Source organism: Myotis yumanensis, unplaced genomic scaffold (assembly GCF_028538775.1).
Source record: "Myotis yumanensis isolate MYYU_CA2020_CCGP unplaced genomic scaffold, mMyoYum1.0.hap1 SCAF_8, whole genome shotgun sequence".
NCBI classification, from domain to species: domain Eukaryota; kingdom Metazoa; phylum Chordata; class Mammalia; order Chiroptera; family Vespertilionidae; genus Myotis; species Myotis yumanensis.
The window spans coordinates 54,572,695-54,600,664 of record NW_027223759.1 but is presented as its reverse complement, the minus strand read 5'-3'; the positions used below and the strand labels follow the sequence as shown (position 1 = coordinate 54,600,664).

The 27,970-nt window shown below is 41.4% G+C and overlaps 2 protein-coding genes across 4 annotated transcripts in view; both read right to left on the bottom strand.

The window, feature by feature from the left end:
* ITGB6 (integrin subunit beta 6) overlaps window positions 1–27,970 on the bottom strand; it is a 74,980-nt gene that overhangs the window by 17,502 nt on the left and 29,508 nt on the right. For 2 of the 3 annotated variants that reach the window (XM_070422892.1, XM_070422894.1), the window contains 4 exons: window positions 18,780–18,869; window positions 9,580–9,714; window positions 8,943–9,360; window positions 2,993–3,215 (listed from right to left, as the gene is read on the bottom strand). In XM_070422892.1, the coding sequence (XP_070278993.1) occupies window positions 2,993–3,215; window positions 8,943–9,360; window positions 9,580–9,714; window positions 18,780–18,869 (866 nt within the window). The remainder of the gene's footprint in view (window positions 1–2,992; window positions 3,216–8,942; window positions 9,361–9,579; window positions 9,715–18,779; window positions 18,870–27,970) is intronic. The other variant, XM_070422893.1, reaches the window with a different exon arrangement.
* LOC139015289 (glyceraldehyde-3-phosphate dehydrogenase-like) lies at window positions 19,593–20,864 on the bottom strand. The gene has a single exon (XM_070422890.1). It carries the CDS (start codon window positions 20,798–20,800, stop codon window positions 19,799–19,801), a length of 1,002 nt encoding a protein of 333 aa, XP_070278991.1. The 5' UTR covers window positions 20,801–20,864; the 3' UTR covers window positions 19,593–19,798.

Sequence of the window (27,970 nt, the reverse complement as noted above, 5' to 3'; positions counted from 1 at the left end):
GTTACTTTCAGAAGGTAGTTGGGTGATGTCCAAGAGGAAACTGCTTTATGCTGAATTCCACTCAGTAATCAATGTTCCCCGAGCCAGCCCTGATCATAGCTACTATCCCATTATCTTTAATGATTGTTAAAATTAGAAAAATAAAAGTCAACAACCCCCCCATCCCCCAATTATTTTGGTATTTGATTTCGCTATGTTTCCATTTTATATTTTTCCTGGGAAGGGTTTAGGCTGCTAAAATATAATTAAAGGGTAGACAAAGGCTGAATTTCTTAACAAAAATGGTCTGTATCTTAACAAGAAGTCATCTATGTCATGAATGACTATTTTAAAGATTCACTTTTCTGTAACTCTTTTGAATGCATCCAAGCCTCGATAGGGGTATTTTCAAAAGGTAAGGATTGTAGACTGGATGCGCATTAATGCAGGCTTTTGAATAAAAGATGAATACTTATAGAAAAGTGTATTTCCCAAAGCATAGGCCAGGAATTAAGCCATTGTAATGATGTCTATATAGCAAAGTAAAACTTTGACCCTGAATTTATCTTGTGCTGAAAATCACTACAAACAGATTGTGTTTGCAGTAACCCAAAACAGCAAATGTTGTCTTACTGTGAGCTTAACATCATGGTGCCTCTCTCTTCCTCTGGCCATGGACATGTACACTCTTCTAAGTGCTGGAAACATTCCCCACCCCCACCCATGCCTTGTCACATCTCAGCTGAAACCTCCTTCCTCAGACAAGTCTTCCATGACCCTGCCCAGGTAGTTCCCTTGTAGTAGAAGCCTCCGAGTTCCTCTAAAGGAAGAGCTTAAGAAGTAATCTATGTGGGAGTGGGGATAGAAGTCTTGTCTGAGAGTTTCCTTGCATTGCATGCATATTGCATTTATCTATGTTCTATAGTTATTTGCAGTGGCTTTGCAGGAGGCTGCTGGAGATTGTGGAAGCCCTTCGAACCTCTACCCCTTTGGGCATCTCACTGATGGCTGCCCAAGCTGGTCTGGGGGCCCTATCTCCTGTCATAAATAGAGTTCCTGCCATATAGCACCCTTTATAGCTCCTTTTGTAACTGTCAGCCCAGATATTATCATAACTATTTTTGCTCTTTTTAAATTTTATTTTTAAATTATAGTTTACTTACAATAATGTTTTCTGTTAGTTTCAGATATACAGGATAGTGGTTAGACAATCATATACTTTTACAAAGTATTTCCCCTGATATTTGTAGTACACTCATTATCATTACTTTTAAAAATATCTGTCTTTCCCTCTAGATTCTCAGCACCTGTAATGGTAGAAACTATAACAGGTTCTGTCATCGCTGCATGCCCATTTGAATACAACACATTTGATTCTGGCATGATTTCTGGCATAGAGGAGGTACTTAATACCTACTTAATAAATAAATGCATGAGTGAATAAATGGAAGAATGGACTTATCTTAAAACTAATGCAAATACCACAAAGATCACTTTGATTCCTCAAATTTAATCTACTTCACTATTAATTTCTTATCTTATAAATCAGATTTAAGATTGAATCATGTTTACAGAGAAGACAAAATAGAAAAATAATAGAAGAAACATCTTAAAAGGACATTTTACCTTAAATTCTATTCAAATAAGTCTATGTCCCCATCCTTCTCTTGGCATATGTCCAGGCACAGTAACAGAGAAGTTCTAACACCTGAATGGTGAATACCACTGAGTGAATGTTGATTTTTTTTTAAAATATATATTTTATTGATTTTTTACAGAGAGGAAGGGAGAGGGATAGAGAGTCAGAAACATTGATGAGAGATAAACATCGATCAGCTGCCTCCTGCACACCCCCCACTGGGGATGTGCCCGCAACCAAGGTACATGCCCCTGACTGGAATCGAACCCGGGACCCCCCAGTCCACAGGCCGACGCTCTATCCACTGAGCCAAACCGGTCAGGGCGAATGTTGATTTTTTTTACTTCATTTACATTAGAAGTGCAAATGCCATCATTTGGGGTACCAAAGTTAATGAAAATATGAGCCGTTTAAGCATGTTTGCTGCAAAATACATCATGCACAGCAATGTCATAACACAGCCAATTTGGAGACTTGTTTCACTTAACCTACAAATGTCCCACTTCCATTAAGAAGTTAGCTGTCAGCCTTCAGTTGGTTGGGCATGGTCTCGTGTACTGAAAGGCTGCCAGTTCAATTCCCAGTCAGGGCACATCCACAGGTTTCAGCTTGATCCCTGGTAATGGGTGTGCAGGAGGCAGCCATCTATGTTTCACTCTTACATCTATGTTTCTCTCTTGCTCCCTCTCTCCCTAAAAAACAAAACAAAACAAAACAAAACAAAAATACCTAGCTGTCAACCAAAGAAAGTTTCTTTACTGGAAAATAAGAAAATGTGTTTTGTTTTTTTGTTGTTGTTGTTCATATGGTATAAAAGATAACACAATACCCAATAGTCATGCAGAATGATAACCAAAGGAAGGAGCCAAAGAGCATGAGTGGTAACGAAGGAAGAAAATTGAAAGCCAAGATTGTGTTTCTGCCTCTTTGCTTTCATGAGTCTATAGATAGGAATGAATCAGGTGAACTTCTAGATAAGAAAGAAGTTTATCTGTTTCCCCTGAAAAAATACTGAATGTGGGTGTCGTCAGTCTACCCCCAGGGCATTCCTTATGTGTGGCTGGCTTTGTAACTGAGAGGTGATCTGATGTTATCAGTGTGGGACATCAGCTCAGCTTCCCCTGCTGCTTTCTAGCAGAAATGTGACCTTGTGGTCCTGGATAATCAGGACCTAGAAAGAGGCCAGTGAAGGACTGGCGTTCCAGGCTGAGGAACTCAGGGGCCTGGCAGGCTTATGTGATACTTGCAGGTGGATACTTGGTGGAGACCAAATCCAACAAAACAATCTGAGGTCTGAGTTTATAAAATGTCACTATGACTTTGATCATCAGGAAATATACGGACAAAGGGGCCTGAAGAAGGTAGAGACATTACCGTTTAGAGTTGCAGGGATCGCCACAGGTAGGACAGCGTTCACAGGCCGGTCCTGAGGCTCCAGGGTGTGTGCAAACACACTTGCCACAGACGCAGTCGCCTCGCCCGCTGCAGGGCACCCCGTCTTCAGAGATGCATGAGTCTGTACTGGTCGTGCAGTTGCAGTACTCGCCGGTCCAGCCACTCCTGCACACGCACTCGCCACAGTCACAGTCGCCATTATCTGTAAAGCAAAACGCTGTTTTTTATTGTCCAAAACGCTGTTTTTTATTGTCAAAACCACTTTCTGATTTGGGGCACCATCTTTTCTGTTTACCCTTAAACACTGTCAAAATGATGAGGGGAAAAAATGAGAAAAAAGTGAGTGTGTCCAGGGGGAGGGAAGGGAGTGAGTATAAATATATTTTGTGAAATATATTTTGCTAACTGTATTTATTTATTGATCTGGTCTCTCAACTGAAGACCAGCTTGCTTACCTGATGTTATGTCAAAGAGAATTCATAGCCAGGTGAAAGGAGATAATTGCTTTTACAATATCTTCCTTTAGATTTGGGTGCCATAAGATAAAGATACAAGACAGACCTGGATAATACCCCATATTTACAACCCTCAATCTCGATGATCATGAAAACCTCATCTGTAAAATAGAAAGAATAAGATCTATTTCCAATGGTTGTGCTCAGTGAGACAATGTGTCAATCTCCTGGCTCTGCATTCACTCATTGGATGTCCTGCGGACATATAGTGAGTCCTCAACAAATTCATTTATTTAACAAACTTTAATTGAGCATATATCATGTGCCCAATATTGTATAAGGAACGAAGATACAAAATTAAATAAGACAAGGCCACTGAACTTATAGTCTCAGTGGTCAGCAAACTCATTAGTCAATAGAGCCAAATATCAACAGTGCAATGATTGAAATTTCTTTTGAGAGCCAAATTTTTTAAACTTAAACTATATAGGTAGGTACATTGTTATTAACTTAATTAGGGTACTCCTAAACTGGCCTTTGCTAAAAACATCCTCAATCTGATTGAGGTACGTTCGCTGACGTCGACCCCTTCCAACTCTCCCATCCACACTCCTCTTGTATACTTGTTTCGTCTACCTCCTTTCGTTCATCCTCTCTATATGTCCAAACCATCTCAACATACCTTTCTCAATCCTCGACACTACATCTTCTTTCACTCCACAACGTTCCCTAAAATTAACTTAATAAACTTTACTTAAAGTTTTAAGTCAACTTTGCACTGTACATGCGCGCTTGCACGTGGTATTTTGTGGAAGAGCCACACTCAAGGGGCCAAAGAGTCGCATGTGGCTTGCGAGCCGTGGTTTGCCGACCACGGGACTAGTGTTAGGAGACAGGCAAATAAATACAACTACTAATAAATACAATACAATCTGATCATTGTTATACTCATGGGGAAGAGTTTCCAAATTAGACTAGAGATCTGGGAAGGTTTTAGAGGAAGTGATGTTTAAGCTGACTTTGAAAGATAAAGGTAGAAGGAATATAAAAGACAATGACACGCATTTTAAGCAGAGAAAACAGGTTAACACCAGAAGTGTGTAATCCTGTGACCTGCTTAATACCCAAGGTAGTTTCATATAGACAGAGCCCAAGGTGTGGCAGGAGGGGAGGGGGGAAAGGTCTGCAAAAAGTCAGAAATCACATCATGGAAAGCTTTATGGACTAAAGTAAGAACTTTTGTCCCAAAAGTTATGGAATTTTAAGTAGGGGAGAGACCTAAACAGATAGATATGTGTCTAGAAATGTCCTGGCATCAGTAGAGAGGGTCAAACTAGAGACGGGAAAACCAGTTGGGAAGATATGAGACCCTGCATCTTTGGGAATGGAGAGGAAAGGGTGTGCAACCAGGGGATTGTTTAGGGTGTGGGTGCCATCAGTGCTGGGTGGAAGAGGAGGGGAAGAGATAGAGGGATAGCAGGTGACCAGACAGGGCTGCTAGCTGGATAGTGGGGCTTTTCACTGACCTGGAATGGAAACTAGCTTATGCTCTGTCTTATCCCCAGTGCCTGGCATAGAGTAATGCTTCATTATTGAATGAACAGTTTGCTCGGAAGCTGGGGAGGAGGAGAAGTTTTGAGTGGGGACAAAATGAGTTCATTTTTCATTCTGTTGAGTATGAGCAACCTGTGTGACATCCTAGTAGGCAACTGAATACAGTTGACCTTTGAACAAAAGGGGGATTAGGGGTAGTGCTGACCCTCCCATATACACACAGTCAAAATCTGCGTATAACTTTTGACCCCCCCAAAACTTAACAACTAATAGCCTACTGTTGACTAGACAGAAACCTTACTGATAGCATAAGCAGTTGATCAACAATTGCTGTGTATGTTATATGTACGACATAGTGTCTTCATACATAAAGAGAAAATAAAATGTTATTAAGAAAATCACAAAGAAGAGAAATTACATTTACAGTATTTATGGACCTATGCATGTGTTGTTTAAGAGTCAACTGTATGTATGTATGTATATGGACCTGAAGCGTGTGATTTGGGATCCATTAAGGCTACATGGCAGTTGAAGTTGTGAATCGGGGAGAGGGGATGCAGATGGAGTGAGACAATCCCTGGAGAGCATCAGAATTTAAAATGCAATCAGAGAAAAGGATGCTTTCAAAGGTAAGAGGGGAATGAGAGGATGTTGCAGAAGCTCAGGACAGAGACAGATTGAAGAATGAGGCTGGAGACTTGCTACAGGCAAGCAGCTCATCCAGTCCTGAAAAGCTCCTTTTGGATCTGGCCACATAATACCGTATGAAATACTATAAAGTGACAAATAAAGTATTTATTATAATGGGCTTGTGTGTTTTTTGGTGCCTCCCATGCTGACCTGGCGTTAAGCGTAAGAGATATGAAGTAGGAAATCATAGAACAAAGGAGACAGCCACAAAAATTTGGAAGTTGGATTCTGATATATGCATAAACATATATACACACACAAAAGAGATATATGTCTCCAATGAAAGATAAGAGTTGAAATATATATAATATACTAGCATATTTATAGATCTATATACACATTAAAATACATATCTTTCTCTAGTGAAAGATTAAGAGATGAAATTTAGCGGGATCCATGACATTAAGACATACTCCAACTGCATTTCATAACCTATTTAATTCATAATTGAACTAATTAATTCAAAGCTAAGAATAGTTAGGTGATTTAGGCCAAACCATTAGTTTAACTTTTATATGTAAGTTATCCTCTAAACTGCAATTGTTTTTTGTTTCTTCCTCAGCAAAAGAAGAAATTTACTTTCATGATAGGGAAAGATTTCTATAGTGAAGTTTATCCTGAAAAATTAATATGATTTATAAATGCTGTCAAGTGAAACGTGCATCTCCAAAGGCTTTGGGAATGCCCAAGTGTATCATCACATGTAAGAATCGGCTGGCAGAGGTTTAGAAAGCCTTTCAAGAGCTCTGTTCAGAGTTAAGAAACCCTCCTTTCTGGGGGCCTTCCAGAACCATTCCCTACTCACAAAAGTTGCTAATTGATATTCACTACAACTGATTATCTTAAATACCTGTTCATACCATGACCACAACAAAAACTTTATAATGGTTTCATGTAGAAGAAAGATGATAACCAAAAATCAAGAAAATTTTATCAGGCTCTTTTTGGAGGAATGGATCTTTCTGGAATGCTGTTGGCTGATAACTAAAAGTGCATAATGGCAGGAAGTTGTTTTTTTTGTTTTGTTTTTTTTGTTTGTTTGTTTTTTACTATAATATCATTAGAGTTTCCAATCTCCTAGAATCAAAATACAAAAGACTAGTGGAATTTGGGCAAGGAAAAAAAATCAGTGGCGTTCTGTATCTGTGAGTGCTTACAGATGGGTGAGAAAAGGGGCTTGAAAAAGAACATTGTGATAGTAGCCTTCAGAGAAGCAGCCCATTGCAGAGTATAGCAGCTGTAAAATAAGGGAGGTCTACACAAGTGAAGCTATAGCACATTCAGGGCTCTGTTACAAACAACAGAGCATCCATTCACAAGGCCAGGCACTTAGTAGGTACTCCATAATTATTTGTTGAATTTGAATAATTGTACTTAATTTTAGTATCCTTTTTTTATAAGGGAAATTACTAATAATAGAGTAACAAACATCCTTTATGATGTGACAAAAAAACAAAATAGCTTTTGAGAAACACTAATGGTTGAGAATCGTAAAGTACTCCAAAGTATGAAGGCAATTGGCATTGGTGAAGTTCTGCGAGTCCAACTGAAGAAATAATTGTATTTTCTGAATAGAATTTCTTTAGCAATCACTGTATCTGATACAGAGGGAGGTACTGTTGTCAGACTGACCTTGTGAACTATAATGCATAGATCAAGTCAAATTTTTTTAGTTTTTTTTGTTTGCAGGCATGATACAAAACAAAATAAAAACCCATCAAGACACTGGAAGAACTGTGTTGCTGAACACAGTGCAGCAATTATTACTGTCCTAGATCTCTTCGATCTAAGATTTAAGGTGAAATATACGTGGGGTTAGCATTGCTATTACATTGTATTAGCTTACACTTAATGATTTTTGAAAGGTAATTTCAAATGTTTTGAGCATATATTTTATCAAAAGATGTCTAGTAGGAATGCAATCTGGGGTTCTGCTGAAAATACTCCTTCCAAGACATGGTGATGGTCTTTGGCTTTAGACTGTGTCCTGTGTGCATCTTGTGAAAAGAAACCAACTGTTGTGGGTTTGGAACCACATCCATTAAGTAAGGAAATACACCTTTCAATGAAAAGAAAGAGAAATGTGTCCCAATCTAGACAGACCCTACATTTTTCACTCTCTAAGGGGAAGAAAGAAGGCAGCTGCAGAGGCATCTATTGCTAGTAACAGCAGCAGCGAAGAAAGGAAACATAGGTACACTTCTAAGGGTATCACATGGTTTTCAAAGAACTTAGGCTTCTTTGAGGCTTCTTTTCTCAGGGCTTTTTCCCTGAAAATCAGTCTCTTTTATATGTTCCTGACCCTGTGGTTTTGAAAACATAACTTGCTTAGTTTTCTCTGAAGATAATGGCTTTCTGTTTTGAAAAGCTGCCTACTCAGACAATGTGAAAAAGGAAGCCATGAAAGCTTAAGTTCAGCAGTTACTATTTCAACTGTAACACAAATGTATACCATTTTAAAGTATATAAACACATTTGTCATTCTTGTCTTAATAGATTATACTTAAATATATGTATATACATCAGGATGATTATGTAGTAGTCATGTTATATATGGTATAATATATTCTTAAAGTGATTTTGCATCTACAAAAGATATGAAACAAGTATTTCTGCTATTTTAAAATTTTCTCAATTTCAAAAAATTCTGTAATTTTCATTTTTACCCTATCATAACCTTATTGTACTTATTCATCTTTATTATACCCCAACCCTAATTTTGTATCTACCACATAATAGATGTTCAGTAAATATTTGTGAAAGTGAATGAAGGCCCTGAAAGTCCATTTAGTTTTTGTGTGTCCTTTGTCCTTGGCATTATGCTCCTTAAGCAGCCTTACTTTTAATTTTTCCAAAGTAATATTTTAGAGTTGGGTCAGATACCCAGCAGTCTGATCCAGAAAAGTCTGGATGATAATGGAGTTCAAATCACATGCAGTTTTGTGGAATCTGTGTAATAACCAAAGAGAAGGCATTTCCATCTTTTACCTACTTACTTAGGGAAATAATAGACATGCAAATTGAGTTGGCAGAGATCTCACTCTAAATGAATGTAAGAACCAGAAAAAAAAATCATTACCTTGGGTCTAAAGATGAACCCATTCAGTTGATTAGCAAATATTTATTGAGCACCTACTATGCCCAGGCAACTGTGGAAGGTTCAAAGGAGGAAGAGCCCCTCCTTAATACTTGCTCAGGCGCAGAGTAAGGTGGATTTAGACATAGCCTACCTCCACACAGCAGCCCTTTGTGTCTCACGCAGGAGAAATTGTCACACTGGCAGTAAGGCCCATAAATGTTTCCATAGGGAGACAAGTGGCAGATGCACTGCCCACAGTAGCAATCGCCTCTTCCACTGCACGAGGGGTGATCCGGGGCCTCCTTGCAGGAATCTGTGCTCATCTCGTCCTCCCCGCACTCACAGTGAGGACCCATGTGGCCAGGGTTGCAGGCACACACCCCACACTGGAAGGAGCCATTCCCATCGTGGCATTTGGAGCTGTTCACTTCCACTTCTTTCTGGCAGTCACAGTTGCATTCTGGAGTGACAAGTATTTCTAGGGTGTCTCCCAGCCCCACAGGCTTTATGATAATGTGCCTGCTTTTTCTGTCGCAGTTTGGTATACTCACAGACACGTTGAATGAAGCCTGGAAAAGAAAATACTAATTATCTCCTTCTAGCCACCAAAATGTATGGGGGGGAAACAAAGCCACATGGGGATCATCTTTGCCAAAAAGCATTTATTAGGAAATCTTTGACAATTGCTTTGAAAATTGTTGAAAGGGGAAGTGCAGCTTCAGTGCATGAAGGTAACTTCTGACTTGTCTGAATATTTTTTTCAGACCTTCTATTGGTCATGTACCTACCGTGTCTCCCACCTTCATGTGGGAGCATTTCTTCTGCTGTGGGAAGAAGGACCTGTTGTTACAGATAGCCGTGAAGGACAGGTTGAGTCCTTCTGTGTCTCCTAATACTTCCAGTTCCACCTCAGACCGGAGTTCCTTTCATTAAGACATAAAGAGTTAGATGAAGTCACAACCAGAAAACACAGCCAAAAAGAGAATCTGAGAATTGTATTTACTAAACTACAAATGAATAAAATTAAACTGTGTATAAAAGAAATGCACAGTATCATTAATCAAGTGAGTAAGATACATACACAATCGTATTTTATCAAATCTAAGATGCTATTAATTATGAAACACATTATTTTATAACAAACTATGATAAAATACCTCAGAATCATTCTGCACAATATATGAATCAATGCCATCAGTCTATCATTGCTTTGAAAATTATTTTATACATTCTCAGGGATCTGGCAAATTCTCCAGCCCTGAGTTGCATTGTTTGACATATAAGAGGCAATTCTTTCACTTGTACTCAGCAACAAAATGTAACAACAGCTTCCTTTTCTTGTATCATCATTTTTCAGGTCCCATAAAGAAGTGGGTTGTTGCTTTTCAAAGAATACAGAATTGCAATCATTCCTCCAACAATGAATATTTGCTTCCTTAATATCAATTTTATACCCTGAAGCTCTGTTTTGGTACATTTCTGCATATATAATAACTTTTCATTTTAATATCAAATCATAGTGTATAATTTTAAAGATGTTTTTAAATGGCAATTTTTCTCAACATTTATAGTACAAAGAGTGCACTTCACAAATTGAATAACAATATATACAGTTATGGCCAAGTGCGCACACGTGCAGGAAATGAAAACAAAGGTGTGACTTCTGCCCAGCTGACAGCATTTGTAAGACACAATACTATATAATAGGAGGATAATACACAAATAGACCGAACGGAAGAACAACCAATCAAAGCGTAATATTCCTATATAATAAAGGGTAATATGCAAATAGACTGAACAGCAGAACAACCAAACAACCAATCAAAGCGTACTATGCTAATGATATGCTAAGGCTGCTCAACCACTCGGGACACAGTCAACTGGTCAACCAGTTGCTATGATGTGCACTGACCACCAGGGAGCAGATGCTTTGACCGGTAGGTTAGCTTGCTGCTGGGGTCTAGCTGATAGGGGCTGAGCAAGATGGGCTGGATACACCCTGGAGCCCTCCCATGGCCCCTCCCCGGCCTGATCGTGCACCGGTTGGGTCCCTCAGCCTGGCCTGCATCCTCTCGAAATCTGGGACCCCTCGGGGGATGTCGAAGAGCTGGTTTCAGCCCAATCGTGCAGGCCACTCCCCTTGGGAGGGTGCCAGATACAGGGTTCATGGGACTTATTGGGCACAAGCCTGCGGCAGGCACAGTGGGGCCGGGATGAGTGGGAGTGGCAGGTAGGAGCTGCAGGCAGCATCGGACTGTAGGTTTCTGCCCGATCCCTGCAGGCCACCCAGAGGGACCCCACCTGTGCATGAATTCGTGCACCGGGCCTCTAGTTAATTATAAAACGCATCCCAATTTTAGAGATATTAAAATGTGGGAGAAACTGTCTTGAAAGCAATATTGGAGTCCTATTTTACATTTAGTGTAGAGTCAGGGTGGAGGAATGAGTATAAGTACAGATTTCTGCCCTCAAGATGATTACCATCTTACTGAAAACAACAAGATGAAACCAAGTGAAGCAGGTAACATACAATGTCAGTTATTGTGCATTAACTTAAAAAATAGTATAATACAAATGAGAGTTTGGACAGTTCAGAAAAGAGAGTGATCAGTGAAGGCTGAAGTATTAGAAGACTAATCCTTGACAATGGTATCTCAGGCTAGGGGATCAGAAAAGAGAAAGCTCAGTCCTGGCTGGCTGGCTCAGTTGGTTGGAGCCTTGTCCCATACACCAAGAGATTGCAGGTTTGGGGTGAGGATGGGAGGCAACAGATTAGTGTTTCTCTCACATCAATGCTTCTCTCGCTGCCTCTCTCTCTCTCCTTTTTTAAAAATTTCTTTATTGATTTCAGAGAGGAAGGAAGAGGGAGAGAGAGATAGAAACATCAATGATGAGAGAGAATCATTGATCAGCTGCCTCCTGCATGTCCCTTACTGGGAATCGAGCCTGCAACCAGGGGATGTGCCCTTGGCCAGAATTGAACCTGGGACCCTTCAGTCCACAGGCTGACGCTCTATCCACTGAGCCAAACTGGCCAGGGCATCTCTCTGCTTCTTAAAAAAAATCAATTAAAAATATATCCTCAGGTAAGAATTAAAAAATAAGGACAGCAAAGAAAAGAGAAAGCTCAAAGCCAGGAATGAGACACAATGAAGACAAAGGGGCTCAGGCCAAGTCAACACTCCAACTGTTATGAGAGACACCAGACAACAAAGAGCCCTGCAGTTTGGAGAGAGGAGTTTAGACCCTTGGGAAGCATTTCTGGCAGCTGTTAAGCTAGGGCTCAATCTACAGAAAAGATAGCTGCAAGGGAATTGCCTGGAAGGCTTGTGCAGACCAGACCAGTGGAGGGGATTGGAACCCTTGAGTTTAGAAAGCTGGAATGTTGATGCCTTCATCCTGGCCTGAGGCACGAGAGTTAGGAACTGGGCTGATTGGTATTGTGATGACATAGATTTAAGAGAGGAAGAGTAGATATGAAGCATATAGGTTATACCAGAGGGGGAGATAAAGGCAAGGTTCTTCAGGAGGAAAAATGTCAAAAAAGGCAGAGGGAGACCTGTTGGTTTGGGGAAAGTTGGTGTTACTATTCAGACTTTATCTGTTCCTCTTTCTCTTACAAAATAAAAGTTTGTTGACATTGCTCTTAGTAATATTTTTTGGATATATCTCCTTGGGCAAGGGAAACAAAAGAAAAAATAAGCTAAATGCATCAAACTAAAAAGTGTTTGCATGGCAAAAGTAACCATCAACAAAACAAAAGACAGCCTTCCAAATGAAAGAAGATATTTGCCAATGATACAACTGATAAAAGGTTAATATCCAAAATATATAAAGAACTTATACAATTTAATACCACCTCCTCCCAAAAAATACCTCCAAACAATTCCATTAAAAAATGGGCAGAGGACCTGAATAGATACTTCTCTAAAGAGGACACACAGAGGCCCAATAGACATATAAAAAGATCCTCAACATCACTAATATTTATAGAAATGCAAATTAAAACACCTATGTGATATCCCCTCACACCTGTCAGAATGGTTATCACCAATAAGTCAACCAACAAGTGTTGTGGAAAAGGATGTGAAAAAAAGGGAACCCTTGTGCATTGTTGATGGGATTGCAAATTGGTACAGCCACTATGGAAATCAGTATAGAGGTTCCTCAAATAATTAAAAATAGAACTACCTATAATCCAGAAAGTCCACTTCTGAGTATTTATCTAAAGAAATTCAAAACACTAATTCATTGCAGCATTATTTACAATAGCCAAGATATGGAAGCACTAAGTGTCTGTGAATACATGAACGGATAAAGAAGTGGTGCATATATACAATGAACTATTACTTGAAAGAATGAAATCTTACCATTTGCAACTACATGGATGGACCTAGAGAGTATTATGCTCACTGAAATAAGTCAGACGGAGAAAGACAAATACCATATGATTTCACTTATGTGTGGAATCTAAAAGGACAAAATAAATGAATAAACAAAACAGAAGGAGACTCATAAATACAGAGAACTCACTGATGGTCCCCAGATGGAAGGAGGGTGTGGGGTTTATGAAAAAGGTGAAGGGATCAAGAAGTACAAATTGGCAGTTACAAAATAATCATGGTAATGTAAAGTGCACCATTGGGAATATAATCAATAATATTGCAATAACTAAGTATGGTGTCAGGTGGGTAGTAGACTTACCAGGGGAATCACTCATCTATATATATAAAAGCCCAGCGACTGGAAGAGTGGAACGACCAGAACAACCGGAACAAACAGTGGTTATGACACGCACTGCAGCAGCCAACCAGCCAGATCTGGGCCCCAATCGTGCCCCCTACCCCCCAGCCAGCCCGGCCTGCAATTGGCCCCCAACACCCTGATCAGGGGCGGGGGCAGCCAGCCAACTGCCCGTGGCCCCTCCCCATGGGGGTGGGCTGGCCAGACCCCACCCATGCACGAATTCGTGCACCGGGCCTCTAGTAACTTATATAAATGTCTAACCACTATGCTGTACACCTGGAATTAATATAATATTGAATGTCAACTGTAGGTGAAAAAACATTTTTAATTTTAAAAAGTCTGCATTTGGGAGACAAATCCCAATTATTAAAAATAAAACAAATTATAAAATATTATGAATTAAGTTATACTTGTGTTCATCTAAAAGGATTTGAATTCTTATACCCACTTCATTGCTCAGATTTCAAAAGCATATTCAGCTTCAAATTTTCCTCAAGTACAATTTTGCCACCTGCATAGTAATATTACCTTGTCTTTCTCCAAATTCTAAGTTGCTGACTATAAATTCTAAGTCACTCCTCTTCCCTGCCTTTTTATTTTCCTCATATTATCAGTGGACATAGGCTAACTTTTCAAAATATGCACAGATATTAAAGTGTCATTTCTCAGTCCTAGAGATTATTTCCATCATGTCTTAAGATTTTAAATTCTATCAAATTAGCATTTAAATATAGTCTTTAAATCTGTGTCATTTCAACTAGTTATAGTTTATGTTTATTCATTCAGAAAATATTTATGGAGTGTCCACTATGTACCAAACACTGATTTAGGTGCTTGGAAAACAAAACCCACTGAAATAGTTTCTATCCCAGTATGGGAAAACAGAAAAAAACACACACACACACAACATAGTAAATAAGAAAATTATATAACATTCTAGAAGGTGATAAATGCTATGCAAAAAAGTTAGAATGGGATAATGAAGATTAAGCGAGTGTGTGTAGGGTTGTAGGGTGCAATGTTTAAAAAGTGGTCAGGATTTGCTAAGAATTTCAAGGAAGTGAGGAGAAATTAGCCACTCAGATACCGTAAAAAGAGTATTCCAGGAAGAGGGTACAGTCCATGCAAAGACCCTAAGACATGAGTATGTCTGATTTGCTCTGAGAACAGAGAACAGCAAGGAGAATTGGGTTTGGAGAGGGTTGGAGGACAGTAACAGGAGGTGAAGTCCGAGAGGTAATGGGGTGGAGAGGAACAGATCTGATAGAGTCCTGGTAGGCTGTTAGAAAGAATTTAGTTTTTCTTTCTACGTAAAATGAGAAAACAGGGCTATGTACAGAAGAGTGATATGATCTGACTTTATAATTTGAAAAGAATATTCTAGCTGTTTTGTTGAAAACAGAATGTAGGAAACAAAAGGTGAAAATTGGAGGTAGCAGTTCGGAGGTTTTGCAATAATTCAGGTGAAAGAAGAAGATGGTGGCTCTGACCAGGATAAGGGTAGAGGAGGCAGTGACTGAATCAGGTTCTAAATCATTTTGAGGATAGAGCTAACAAGATTTCCTGATGGATGAAATTGGCGTGTCAGAGAAAGACGGGGTCAAAGATCATTTCAAACTTTTTGGCTCTAGCAAGTGGAAGGATGGAATTACCATCAGTTTAGAAGGAGAAAACTATCAGTGAAGTATGTTTGGGAGAGTTCAGTCTCCTGAATTGTCAGCTAACATATCAACTTGACTTCTTAGACATCTCTACAGTACTTGCATGTATGCTACAGAGATACAGCCTGGTTGCTGGGACCTGCTTGAGGTCCACCCATAAACCTGAGTTTAAAGTGAGACTGGTTAGGATGGTATGTTTTTTGCATTCCCATTCAGCCATGAGTGACAGCTGAGAGTCGTGAGTTGTATTTAATCAGGACCATGTTTGGCCAAGCAACCTCAAAGAAGCAATAATGAGCACAGGGGTTGAAGGTGTGTCTAAAGAGTGAACATAATGATTGAATTTAAGCTGGGGTTCCTGGCAAGAGAGAACATCAAGGGGATGAGGAACTGTAAAGAGAGGGTAGGGGTCAATTAATTAAAGATTCTGATGGGTTGAAAGACATATTAAGGGAACTAGCAGGTGTGAGTTGAAAAAATAAGAAGTGGTAATCAGGGATGGGTTGCATGCAGTTGAGATTTAATTGGCAATGACAAGGTTTAAGGTAGGACAAAAAGTAAAGGCATGAGAAAGTAATTAAGTGGCAAGGGGACAAGGTAATTGTTGGAACAGAGTTTAAGAAACTGAGAGGCCAGATATGGGAAAGATTTTACACACACACACACACACACACACAAATCATCAAGAATTAAGACAGGGGTGCCCTGGCTGGGTAGCTCAGGTGTTTGGAGCATCGTCCCAATGCACCAGGGTTGTGGGTTCGATCCCCAGTTGGGACACATACAGAGGTCAGCCAATGACTACATAAATGGGTGGAACAACATGTTGATGTTTCTCTCTTCCTTTCCCTCTCTCTCTAAAATCAATAAATAAAATTTAAAAAATAGACAGGAGTAGTGCTAAAGAGAGTGAGTGGCCCAGTGAGTCAAGCACTAAATGAGAAATGAGGGATGCGACCTAAAAGTCTGTAGATGACAGCAATTAGGAGTAGTGGGTGACATAATCTGCCCCAAATGAAGGAATTCTCAGCGTTAGATAATTGAAATATCACGTCGCAAATTTCACCAGGAATATTTTAATGTGAGTTTCCCAAAGAAAGGACATCCATGTTTAATTATATATTTTATCATATTCTCCATTCAATTGTTGAGTGTCTACTATGAACCAGGCGAAAGAAAACAAACCAAGTCACTTTCCTGCTGGAGTTTAAATGCCAGGAGAGGAACTTGCCTTGGGAGCATTAGTATTTCAGAAGCTTTTACTATGTCAGCGGTTCTCAACCTGTGGGTCGCGACCCCTTTGGCGGTCGAAGGACCCTTTCACAGGGGTCGCCTAAGACCATCCTGCATATCAGATATTTACATTACGATTCATAACAGTAGCAACATTACAGTTATGAAGTAGCAACGAAAATAATTTTATGGTTGGGTCACAACATGAGGAACTGTATTTAAAGGGCCAGAAGGTTGAGAACCACTGTACTATGTGGTTAGGGAAGGAAAGAAATTAGCAGATGATAGTCAAATTAACACACATCTGGTATTTAAGGTTTTTTTTTTTTTTATGTCAACATGGCACCGTAAAATATCGAGCTGAAGTTTGTAATCACTAGTTATACACACAATCTGTCTGCTGCTGCCCCACTAGAAGTGAGGCAGAAGCGTTTCCTGTTTTCTCTCAACATATTCTCATTCCTGCTCTTTTCTTTATAGACTGGAAAGAAATCCAGTCTAAGGATCCCCACATTTTAAAGTCCTTTTAGAATACATTAAAAAAATACTGGAACAGAAAAATAGTTTAAACTAGTGCCAACGTCTGCTGCATACTTCATCCAGGGAATCACGAAGTTTCAGTTGTAACTCCAGAACAAGATTGTTTGGGTAAGAAGAATAGACACTTCTTTGTAGTTTTGAGATAGTAAAATAAAGTCAGGAGATTCACTTCAAATGTGTGATGCCTTGATTTCAACGCCACTGTAAGTTATGTGAGTGATTTGGGACCATAGTGAGGCATAACCTCTGACAGAGTGAGCAGGCACATGGACTAGGCTGGTCAGGCAGGAGGGGGATATATTTTGGACAGTTTTTGCTTAGTTCCTTTGAAAATGCTAGTAGACAGCACTTTTGAGAATGCCGGATTAAAGAGAAATGTGTGTTCTAATTCAGTGAAGGATTGCTATGTGATTTTTATTGGGTTGGACACATTAAAACTCTTATTACTGCATAAAGGCAAGGCAGGTTTTTTAGTATTTTGTTGACAAGCTTTCCTGTTTGGAAGAATTTCAAGCATGAGCTAATGTGGTGATAAATTTTTGATGGGAGCTAAGAAAACTGATGTTTCTGAGAATATAAGTGCGGGAAAAAACCCCATCCTATAATTTTAATGGACATATCTGTATTTAATTCTCTGAGGAAATGTATTTGAGAAGGAATATTTTGCTTTTCCCACTCAAGGTGAGTTTCAAAATTGATGGGGTAATCTCAAAATAATTGGGGAGTTTTTTTCAAAATACAAAGTTCTTCTTCCCTTAAAATTCTTCTAAGACGTCTGTGAGAGACATCTGGACACACCTGTTTTTTAAAGGTTTCCCAGATGATTCCAAAATGTCACTTAGTTGGGGAACATGGGTTCAGTATTTGCTAAGTATTGGCACAGAGTGCATATGGAATTTAGATGTAATATTAAAACACTGAAAATTAGAATTTTGTTCACTAGGTATTATGTAATTGCTGTCCAGAGCAAATATTAGAGCTTTAGTGCTTTCTAAAAGTTTTCTTGTCTCATTCCTGTCCTTATCATTGTGTGTGTGTGTGTGTGTGTGTGTGTGTGTGTGTGTGTTTTCTTTGTAAGTAAAGGCAAGAAAGGGGGGCAATATTTAGGAACCAAAATAAAAGCCAATTGACAATTGGCCATCTACTACTGATGAACTGATTTATGAAATGGGAACAAAGAAAGAGAACTTAGCAACTCTGTAGGAATATATCCTACTTTAAGGAAGGAATTCTGTTCTCAGGTACTAATTAACAAAGTCAAGGCAAAAAAAATGTATATATGCAAAACTATAAAACCAATGGAGGATTCCTCTGGTTCCCCAAAGCAGAGAATCCACAAAGGCATTGTTCCTGGTGTGCTTTGTGTTTTTGAGTTATGAGGTAATCTCACTAAGCCTGTGGAGCTGGCAATTTAAAGTTGTTCTCTCTCTCTCTCTCTCTCTCTCTCTCTCTCTCTTTCTCTCTTTTCCACGCAGAGAAGAGGGGAGCTTAATTGTATGACTCATGGATCCTTTTCAGTAGAATTAAAATTTTGTTGTTGCTTATTATTATAAAAACAACCCCAGCTTTATAATCAGGTGTATGATTTTTCTACTTTCAGCCTCACCTCTCAGGAAGAATATCTGCAAATAGAATGAACAAAATGTATAGTTTGGCTACATTCATGCAAGGAGATTTTTCTCTGAATAAGCATTCTCTCTACCAACAAATAGAAGTGTAGTTAACTGCCTAAAACACATCTCAGTTTTTGAATACCCAACAAGTACCCCCCACCCCCTAAAAAAGAAGCCAACTGTAAAGTACCATACTTCATAGGCGGAGATGATCAGCTGGAGAATGTTCCCAGAGTCTTTCTGAAGTAGCCCTACTGTAGCTCCAGGAATGAGTTTTGCATAATTCTGTAAACAAAAATAAGAAGTCAATCTTTGCTCACTTTAATTGAGAAATGTCAAGTGTGGGGTTCCGCCTGCTGGTTGAGATCACCTCTATTTAACTGGCTGTGGCAACAGGCTCCTGAAAACAAACAGACGTTGCTCCTGAGACTGGAGCCCTGCAACCTTCGCACAAGGGGGAAATGGACTGGCCAGCGTCGCTGCTAGGAAATCTAGTGTCAGTGACTGCCTCGGTCTAGGGCTGTGATCTATATCATGACAGGAGTCAAGTCTTAAGTAATAATAACACTTAGGTAACATCCTCCTTTCATCGGGTGTCTTTGTCCAAAAATTCTGAACATACTATCAGGAACTATCTTCTCTTTTTTTTGTAACAGTGCAGAAACCAAGATTTGGTATACATGGGCCCTTGACTGCCATCAGCTCACTTTTTTAGTCATTCAGTCCAGGGGTGTTTGTCAATCGCTTGGTGGAGAAAAGGTGTGAATTATTGGCTGCTTATTACCTCCTCCCTTCCCAGCGGTATTGAGTGCATCGGATCCTCCCTCTACACCACTGCATCCCCACCTACATTGCTTCTCCTGAGATGTGGTTCCCACCTGAGTAGGACTCACCCATTTCTTCAACACTCCAGGTACTGAGCATGGCCAGGGAATGAGGCATTTCAAAGAAGGGAATTTTCCAGACTGTTGATAACTACCCCTCTCTTAAATTTTATGTTTAAAACTATTTTTTTTTGGGGGGGGGTACAGTGAACTTTATTGATGGTGCACGACAAAGCAGGGCTCCCTAGGCCCCTCCCCTTCTCCAGGGGGTCTGGGATAGAAATGGTGGTCAGGAGATTCTCAGTGTGTCAGGGTTTCGATCTGGGGCAGGGACTCCCCACCAGCGAGGGCCTCTCTTCCTCTCGCTGGGGCTGGTGGTCCAGGGGACTCTTACTCCTTGGAGGCCATGTGGACCATAAGGTCCACCACCCTGTTGCTGTAGCCGAATTCATTGTCATACCAGGAAACAAGCTTGACAAAGTGGTCATTGAGGGCGATGCCAGCCCCAGCATCAAAGGTTGAGGAGTGGGTGTCACTGTTAAAGTCGCAGGAGACCACCTGGTCCTCAGTGTAGCCCAGGATGCCCTTGAGGGGGCCCTCTGATGCCTGCTTCACTACCTTCTTGATATCATCATATTTGGCAGCTTTCTCCAGGCGGCAGGTCAGATCCACCACCGACACATTGGGGGTGGGGACACGGAAGGCCATGCCGGTGAGCTTCCCATTCAGCTCAGGGATGACCTTGCCCACACCCTTGGCAGTGCCAGTAGAAGCAGGGATGATGTTCTGGGCAGCCCCTCGGCCATCACGCCACAGCTTCCCAGAGGGGCCATCCACGGTCTTCTGGGTGGCGGTGATGGCGTGGACTGTGGTCATGAGTCCCTCCATGATGCCAAAGTTGTCATGGATGACCTTGGCCAGGGGGGCCAAGCAGTTGGTGGTGCAGGAGGCATTGCTGACAATCTTGAGGGAGTTGTCATACTTGTCATGGTTCACACCCATCACAAACATGGGGGCATCCGCAGAAGGGGCAGAGATGATGACCCTCTTGGCTCCGCCCTTCAAGTGAGCCCCAGCTTTCTCCATGGTAGTGAAGACACCGGTGGACTCCACAACATACTCGGCACCAGCATCACCCCATTTGATTTTGGCGGGATCTCGTTCCTGGAAGATGGAGATGGACTTCCCGTTGATGACCAGCTTCCCGTTCTCAGCCTTGACTGTGCCCTTGAACTTGCCGTGAGTAGAGTCATACTGGAACATGTAGACCATGTAGTTGAGGTCAATGAAGGGGTCATTGATGGCGACAATATCCACTTTGCCAGAGTTAAAAGCAGCCCTGGTGACCAGGCGCCCAATGCAGCCAAATCCGTTCACTCCGACCTTCACCATCGTGTCTCAGGGTTGTGGCTGCTGGCACAGCGAGGAGGAGAGGCTGTCTGACGCACAGGGGAGCAGAGAGCCTAAAACTATTTTCAAACAGAAAGTTGTCTAAAGTGTACTGCACATGCCCCTGTTTTCTCAAATAAAGACTCCAAAGCATACTTTGATGTTCTTTTTCTTGAAGAGAGTCATACTTATCAATAATACCTATAGCTCTATAGTCATCAAAGGCTTCTAAAGTCCATGATAGATCACACCCATACCAGGTGGGCCCCAACTGCTATGCTTTTGCTTCTTTTATTTGTTTTTAAATAGTGTCCTTCTCCTTGTTAAGCTGTAAGGTATCACTTGCCTACCAATTTACTCATTTGCTGTGGCATCGACAACATCTATTAGGTCGGCTTAATATGCTGTGAAGAAGAGACAATCACTCTTTCTGTCAGCTGCGGTCTTCTAAGTTGCTGTGTGCTGTGAAATCAGATGGCTGAATTTATTAAAATTGTACATAGAAAAAAGAAGTAAGCTTTGAGTGAAGGATTTAGGGCATCTCCCGTAGTTCAAACATAATATCCTATTCTTATTCCACAGAAGATTTAAGTGGCGTAGGAAATACACAAAGCAAATTTACAACTAATCATTATCATTCATCATCGTTGTGATAGTAAGTAACTAAATCAGGACAAGGAGGACCAAGGAGAGGAACAAATGAAGCCAGGGCAACATGGTCTAGGAGGTCCCACCCACTTGCCAGAGGTGGGCACTTGGGTTAAGTTCAAGCTTTCTATGCCTCTTGTATTAAAAGGCGGCAGCAGGGCGGGGGTGACTTTGTTTTGAATTTGTGGGTTTTGTTCCTTTTATTTCAGTGTTCATGGTTGTGTTTCAATTTGCATTTGATGTAAATCTGAACCCTTGAAAGTGTCCGTTGTCCCTCTCTGCCCGGACGCTGTGCTTTATTATTGAAGGGCCGTGGGCAGTAATCCAGGCAACGCTCTTCCCATCTCTCTGTGGCCACATCCCTGCCCGGTGAAGGTGGGCCCCACTCTGTTTCCCTGAGTCAGGTAGAACTTGTCAAATACAGGGAAGGCACCGGTTTATCAACTTGCCTTTTCAAATAAACACGTCAAAAGGGCCGTGAAGCATGAGGCCTGTGGTTAACGGGGAATACCTAAGTAGGAACTTGAGTTTCACTCAAGTGGAGCTGGAATGTGTGTAAATTTGACTAGTCCCAGAAGAGAAGGCAGAGGGAATCTTTAGAGCTTGACAAGAAAAGGTTTAAATCCTTTTGAAAAAGAATTTCAGGCTCTTAGCGTTGCATAAAAATTGCTTCCCTTGAAAAAATGTCCAGCTATCCCCGAGGCTGAGGTCTAAAGGGTATTTTCCATAAGCACTAATTCAAGTGGCCTCCAATTTTGGGGTTAATTCTTGGTTAACAAAGCCAAATCCATGTACTTCCTAGAGCATAATTATGGTCCTACATGTGGTATGTCATTTGGCATTTGGCTATTAGGACAAGTGGTTTAGCATGAATCGTATTTGCTGATTGCCACTGGAGCCGGGGGAGAAAGGAGTTGGCCACCAGCAGCGGTGCCCAGTGACAACACTGACAATTGTGTAGAGGGAAACTATTAATTAATTCCTGGATGCTGATTTCCCCTCCAAAGCATTGCAAATAACTAACTAGAAGCATGGGCAATTTGGCGTCCTGATCTAACACTGTAAAAAATTATACTTTAAATCTTGTAGTGTTATGATTACTGTAAATATCATGTGTCAAATGCCTTTCTTTCATTAAATCCCTAAAGTGCTATTATAAATTGTCCTGATTAAACATGTTTAATGTTAGAAAAAGGGTGCTTTTGCATGCCTGGATGTGATAAATTATAGCACTGTAACTATAAAAGATGACTGTTGGATATTAAAAATGGTGAGCTCTGAAAACACGATGTTACATGAGCTGATGAGAAATGCAAACTCCTATGCTTGGGCTTGAATTTCTTGGGCTGAATTCCCTGTTATCTGTCCATGGATTATCCTAATTATGGACTTTCTCTCCCCTCCCCCCGCCCCCCGCCCTCTCCCCGCTTCCCACCATGCCACCCAGGAGTTCCTGAGGTTGCTTTTCTCATCCATGTTTGCAAGTTTGTCTCCTGATGATTGCTTTAGTTTTCTTAACTTTTTTCATCAAGCCCTTTTTATTTATTCATTCTGCCCCCATCTCAAAAAGACAAACACAAAAACCCTTCTTTTTTTTTTTTTTTTTTTTGTCCAAAAGTCTCCTGTCAAGGATAGAGGGTAAGAAATAGACAGGGGGTCATTTAGCGGACAGGCATGAAAGGATACAGAAGAAAGCGACTGAATTCACACCTGCAGACTCTCAGAGGCTGTCTCCAAGTTCAGTGCCAGAACCAGCTGTCAGGTGTGTGCTCCTGTTTGGCTGAGGGCAGAGAACCAAGCAGACACACCTGCTGCCCCAGCTAGCCGTGGGCAGGCTGTTGCTTGGCTTTCTCTTTAAAAAGACTCAGATTGAGGACCTTGGCAAACCTGGCTACTTTGGGTGCTGTTTTGGTGCTCTGGCCCATAGAAAGCATAGATCCTGACAGTGACCTTCCTTCCTGCTTTGCTGACACTACCTGGTGGGTTAACTCTCATCTTCAGGTTTCAGAGCCTGGCTGTGTCCAGGAGCTGGTCCCTCATGAGCTGCAGTTAGTAACTTAGAGGGCCTTATAACAGGATGCAGAGGTCCTCACAAGCCTCCTGACATCCCCAGGCACCTCCTGCCTTTGGACACATCTTCCGAAACCCAAGCTCCTGGAGGGTATGTTGTCATGGGGACTCACGCACAGCTTGGGGAAGTAGCGGGAATGCCGGGGAGAGGACCACATTGCTCTTTATCTCCTCCGTTCCATGTGGCTCGCTGTTCTGGTGCAATGAGCCCACGCTGCAGACAGGGCTGAAGGTGCCTATAACGATCCTCTTACCACCATCTGGGAAAGAATCACTGGAGCTAACACTCGCAATTAGCAGTGTCATCTCTTTCATCCTTCAAAGAAGCTCTACTATGTCGATTTCATTCTTATCCTTGTTTTACTGCCATAATACTGAGGCCCAGGGACTTTAGTGAACTTGCCAGTGGTCATCCAGCCAGGAAGTAGCAGAGCTGGACCCACCTGCCGTGCCCTAGACTCAGTGATGGCGAACCTTTTGAGCTCGGCGTGTCAGCATTTTGAAAAACCCTAACTTAACTCTGGTGCCGTGTCACATATAGAAATTTTTTGATATTTGCAACCATAGTAAAACAAAGACTTATATTTTTGATATTTATTTTATATATTTAAATGCCATTTAACAAAGAAAAATCAACCAAAAAAATGAGTTCGCGTGTCACCTTTGACACGTGTGTCATAGGTTCGCCATCACTTCCCTAGAACCAGGTCTCTGAACCAGGACACTGATGGGACATGCCCGATATGGGCAACGGCTGTTGTGGTCTGGTGATGTCCTAGGCAAGCCTGATGGAGGTTCATGAGGAAGCCTGTGTTAACTGATGTATTCGTTTCCAAGGGCTGCTGTAACCAAGTACCACAAACGGGGTGCCTTGAAACAACAGAAATTACTGTCTCACAGTTTTGTGGCCAGAAGACGGAGAATAAGTGTTGGCAGGGCCCTGTTCTCTCCAAAGCCTGAAGGGGAGACTTTGCCCTTCCTCTTCCTCACTTCTGGTGGTCGCAGGCAATCCTTGGCTTGACTGTGCATCACGCTCATCTGCCTCCACAGCTGCATGGTGTTCTCCCTCCTGTGTCTCTGTCCCCGTGTCTCTTCTCTTCTTCTAAGTACTCTCCAGTCGTGCTGGACTAAGGGTCCACCATGCTCAAGTGCGACCTCATCTTAACTAATTACATCCAAAAGGCTCTCTTTCCCCATAAGGTCACAGTCTGAGTGAGGAACTAGGCATTAGAACTTTCCCATAGCTTTAGGGCAGGGGTGGGCAAACTTTTTGACTCGAGGGCCACAATGGGTTCTTAAACTTGACCGGAGGGCCGGAACAAAAGCATGGAGTGTTTGTGTGAACTAATATAAATTCAAAGTAAACATCATTACATAAAAGGGTACAAACAGGCCGAATCCGGCCAGGCCAGCCGGCCATAGTTTGCCCACGGCTGCTTTAGGGGGAACACAATTCAACCCCTGACATTCTGCTCCAGTTCTTTTTGACTTTTTTAACCTTTAAACCTGTAGCTTGAGCTGGGAAGTGAGAACCTTGTCCATTCACAGAGCTAATAAGTGGTACAACGGGTCTCCACTGCAAAGCCAGTGCTCACCCTGCTCCGCCAGGCCCTGCCAGGAACTGGCACAAATGCCAACAGCCATCGAGGGTGAGTCTCCTGAGAAAGACACAATAATGATGCCTTGTATTTATATGCAGGGGCTTAGAGATTAAAGAACACTTGTGTGCCCAAAGCAAAAAGAAAGGAGGAAAAAGGGTTGTGGCTGTAATCACTTTCAAACTGAAAGGCTACCTCTTGAAAGAAATGTAGGAAGTAGTGAAACCATAGAGGTCAAATTTTTTTTTTTTTCCTCGGGCACTGTATTGAGCTATTTATCTGGTCAAAGGAAAATAGCTCTTTGCTGGTGACGCCTTGCTTTTGTCAAGCAGTGAGCTTGTTCCAGAGCTAGGAGCAGGCTGCACGCGCTGGAATAAGCCCTTCTTCTGAAGGTAGTCAGAGGGCTTTCTTCCCGTGAGGTCTTTCATCCCTGTGAGGTTTCATTCGGCTGGTTCTCACGTTCATTATCGGTAAATGCAGGGCTCCCAGTATTATGCAAAAGTTTACCCCCAGGTTGGACTGTGTTACTAGGACACCCAGGATTCCTAAAAGAATGTGTAATTGTTTCTGGCACGAGGAAGTGTGAATGTCTGTCTCTGGGTTGCCTGATATTTGCTTTGCCTTCAGGCTTTCAATTGTCAGCATTCCACAGCAGGCAGGCAGGAAGGGAGGGTGCTAATTAGATCAGGTGCTTGATGTTGAAGTCTGCACCAGCAATGACTAGTAGTCGGCTTCGGCTTCGGAATTTTGGAGCACTACCTGTCTTTCTCCCAGTCTGCCCCGGAATGTAATTATCTTGTCAGCGGAGGAGCTGTAGCACACAGCTGAACGAGTGATCGGCAGTACTACTGGAGTGATAAGGCAAGACAAATGGACCCGCCAGGCGTGACTGTTGTGAGACAAACAAGTGCAGAGAGGCGATGGAGAATGGAGACTGAAGAGAACAAAGAGGCTACATGGAGTCCTTGTTACTGAGGATCCGCAGATCATCTCTTAATAAGATTAACTAACCTGCCTTTGGAGAGGAACTGCAGACCTTGTTGTGGAATGCAAATCCCAAAGCTTTAGAAAGTGCTTTTAAAATGGGAAATCACATTGGGGTCATTAGCATGCTCCTTTGCTTTGCAGACCCAATGGCAGGTAATAAAACTTTGAAGGATGACTGCTGGGAGCACAATGAAGAGGAGCAGAAAAGAGAAAGCAGGTGTATGTACAAGGACTGCTAAAGAGAGAGTGGCCCCACGCTACTTGAAGTGTGCTGGGTGGACTGGCAGCGGCGGCGGCCGCAGCAGCAGCAGCATCATGTGGGGGCTTGTGAGAAATGCAGAATCTCAGGCCTTGGTCCAGACCTTCTGAATCAGTCTGCATTTTACCAAGCTCCACTGATGACTGGATATACCAGGGGAGATTTTGAAAAACACTGGTGCCTGGGGTCTCAGACCCAGAGATGCTGATTTAATGGAATCAGGGGGATGCCTGGGCATTGAGTTTTTTTAGAAAGCTCCCTAGGCAATTCTAAAGAGCACCAAAAGTTAAAAATGTTGCTGTGGCAATTTGGAAAATAAAGGTGTCATGTTCTGAAACTTGTATACCCTTAATTCAGAAGGGATCCTCAGTTTTAATATAGTTCAACATTTTGTTGACACCTAAGACATCTATTCTCCATTCAATGACAAAAGTCGTGTTTTTGGATGTCTGTTGCCCACAGAAGGGCACCATGCTACTACCCTTGGCCTTTAAGACAGAAGGCCTGATTTTACCCTATCTCTCCCACTTCCTCTCCTAAGACTGCTCACCTCAACCAACTAGCCTTTTTTCAGTTTCTCAAACACACTGAACATTGAGTCCTTTACCGTTCAGGGCCTTTGTATGCCTTCTTCTCTTGAAAACTTTTCACTTCAGGTTGCTGCTTCATAATTATAACAGTGAAAAGCTTGCTTTCTCTGACTCTATCTTAATTCTAACCTGCATTTCTTCCAGGGCTGCTAGGCTAATAGCTCCTGCTGTAGATATACTAATTAACTAGAGGAATTCTGCTTGAGGCTTAAGTTTTCACAAGAACAGCCTCTTGCCAAAAGGTGCCTTTCCCGAAGAATTAGGGGAAAATGTACAAAATAATGATTATTTATCAAACATTTACAGGTGCCTCCAGACCAAACTCAAATAAGTGGGGGGTCAACTGACTGGGGAACAAAGAGATTTAGGGAGTTTTCACTCTTCCTTGGATCTGTTGGTGCTTAGATGTTACACACCTTTTGTCCCTGGCCTCCTCCCTTCCCTGGACATAAAAGAAGCCTAAATTCTGGGCCCTCTTAAGATGGATTTGTGGAAACTGTAAGGCACACCCATCTTTTTGAGTTGGGCCTCCTCAATCACTAAACTTTTCCTTACTCCAAACTCTGATGTGTTGAATATTGGCCTTTGAAGTGTCAAGCACACAAACCTGGAAGTGGTAACATAAACACTTCCTGTAAGAAGTCTTCCCTAAAGATCCTATTGAAGTAAGACCCTAGGCTCTCTCCTTTCATTATTCACCATCTCTGCACAATATTCTTTCCCAGTTTTTAGTTAATTTCCCCCAAATTTTTAGATTTTTAGTGTGAATGTGTCTCAAATATTACATGGGATATACTTATTCAGAAAATTGTTTGTTGCTTATTTGAAATTCAAATTTAACCCTGCATTTTTATGTGCTAAATCTGGCAATCCTATAGAAAAAAAGTATGCCAACCTTGAATTAATGAATGAAGTGTCCCCAAACTGTTCAAACTCAACCATATTTTCTGTTTCCAAAATTATCTGTTTACTTTTTGAACATTCAATATATAGGGGCAACAAAATATTGAACTATTAATTA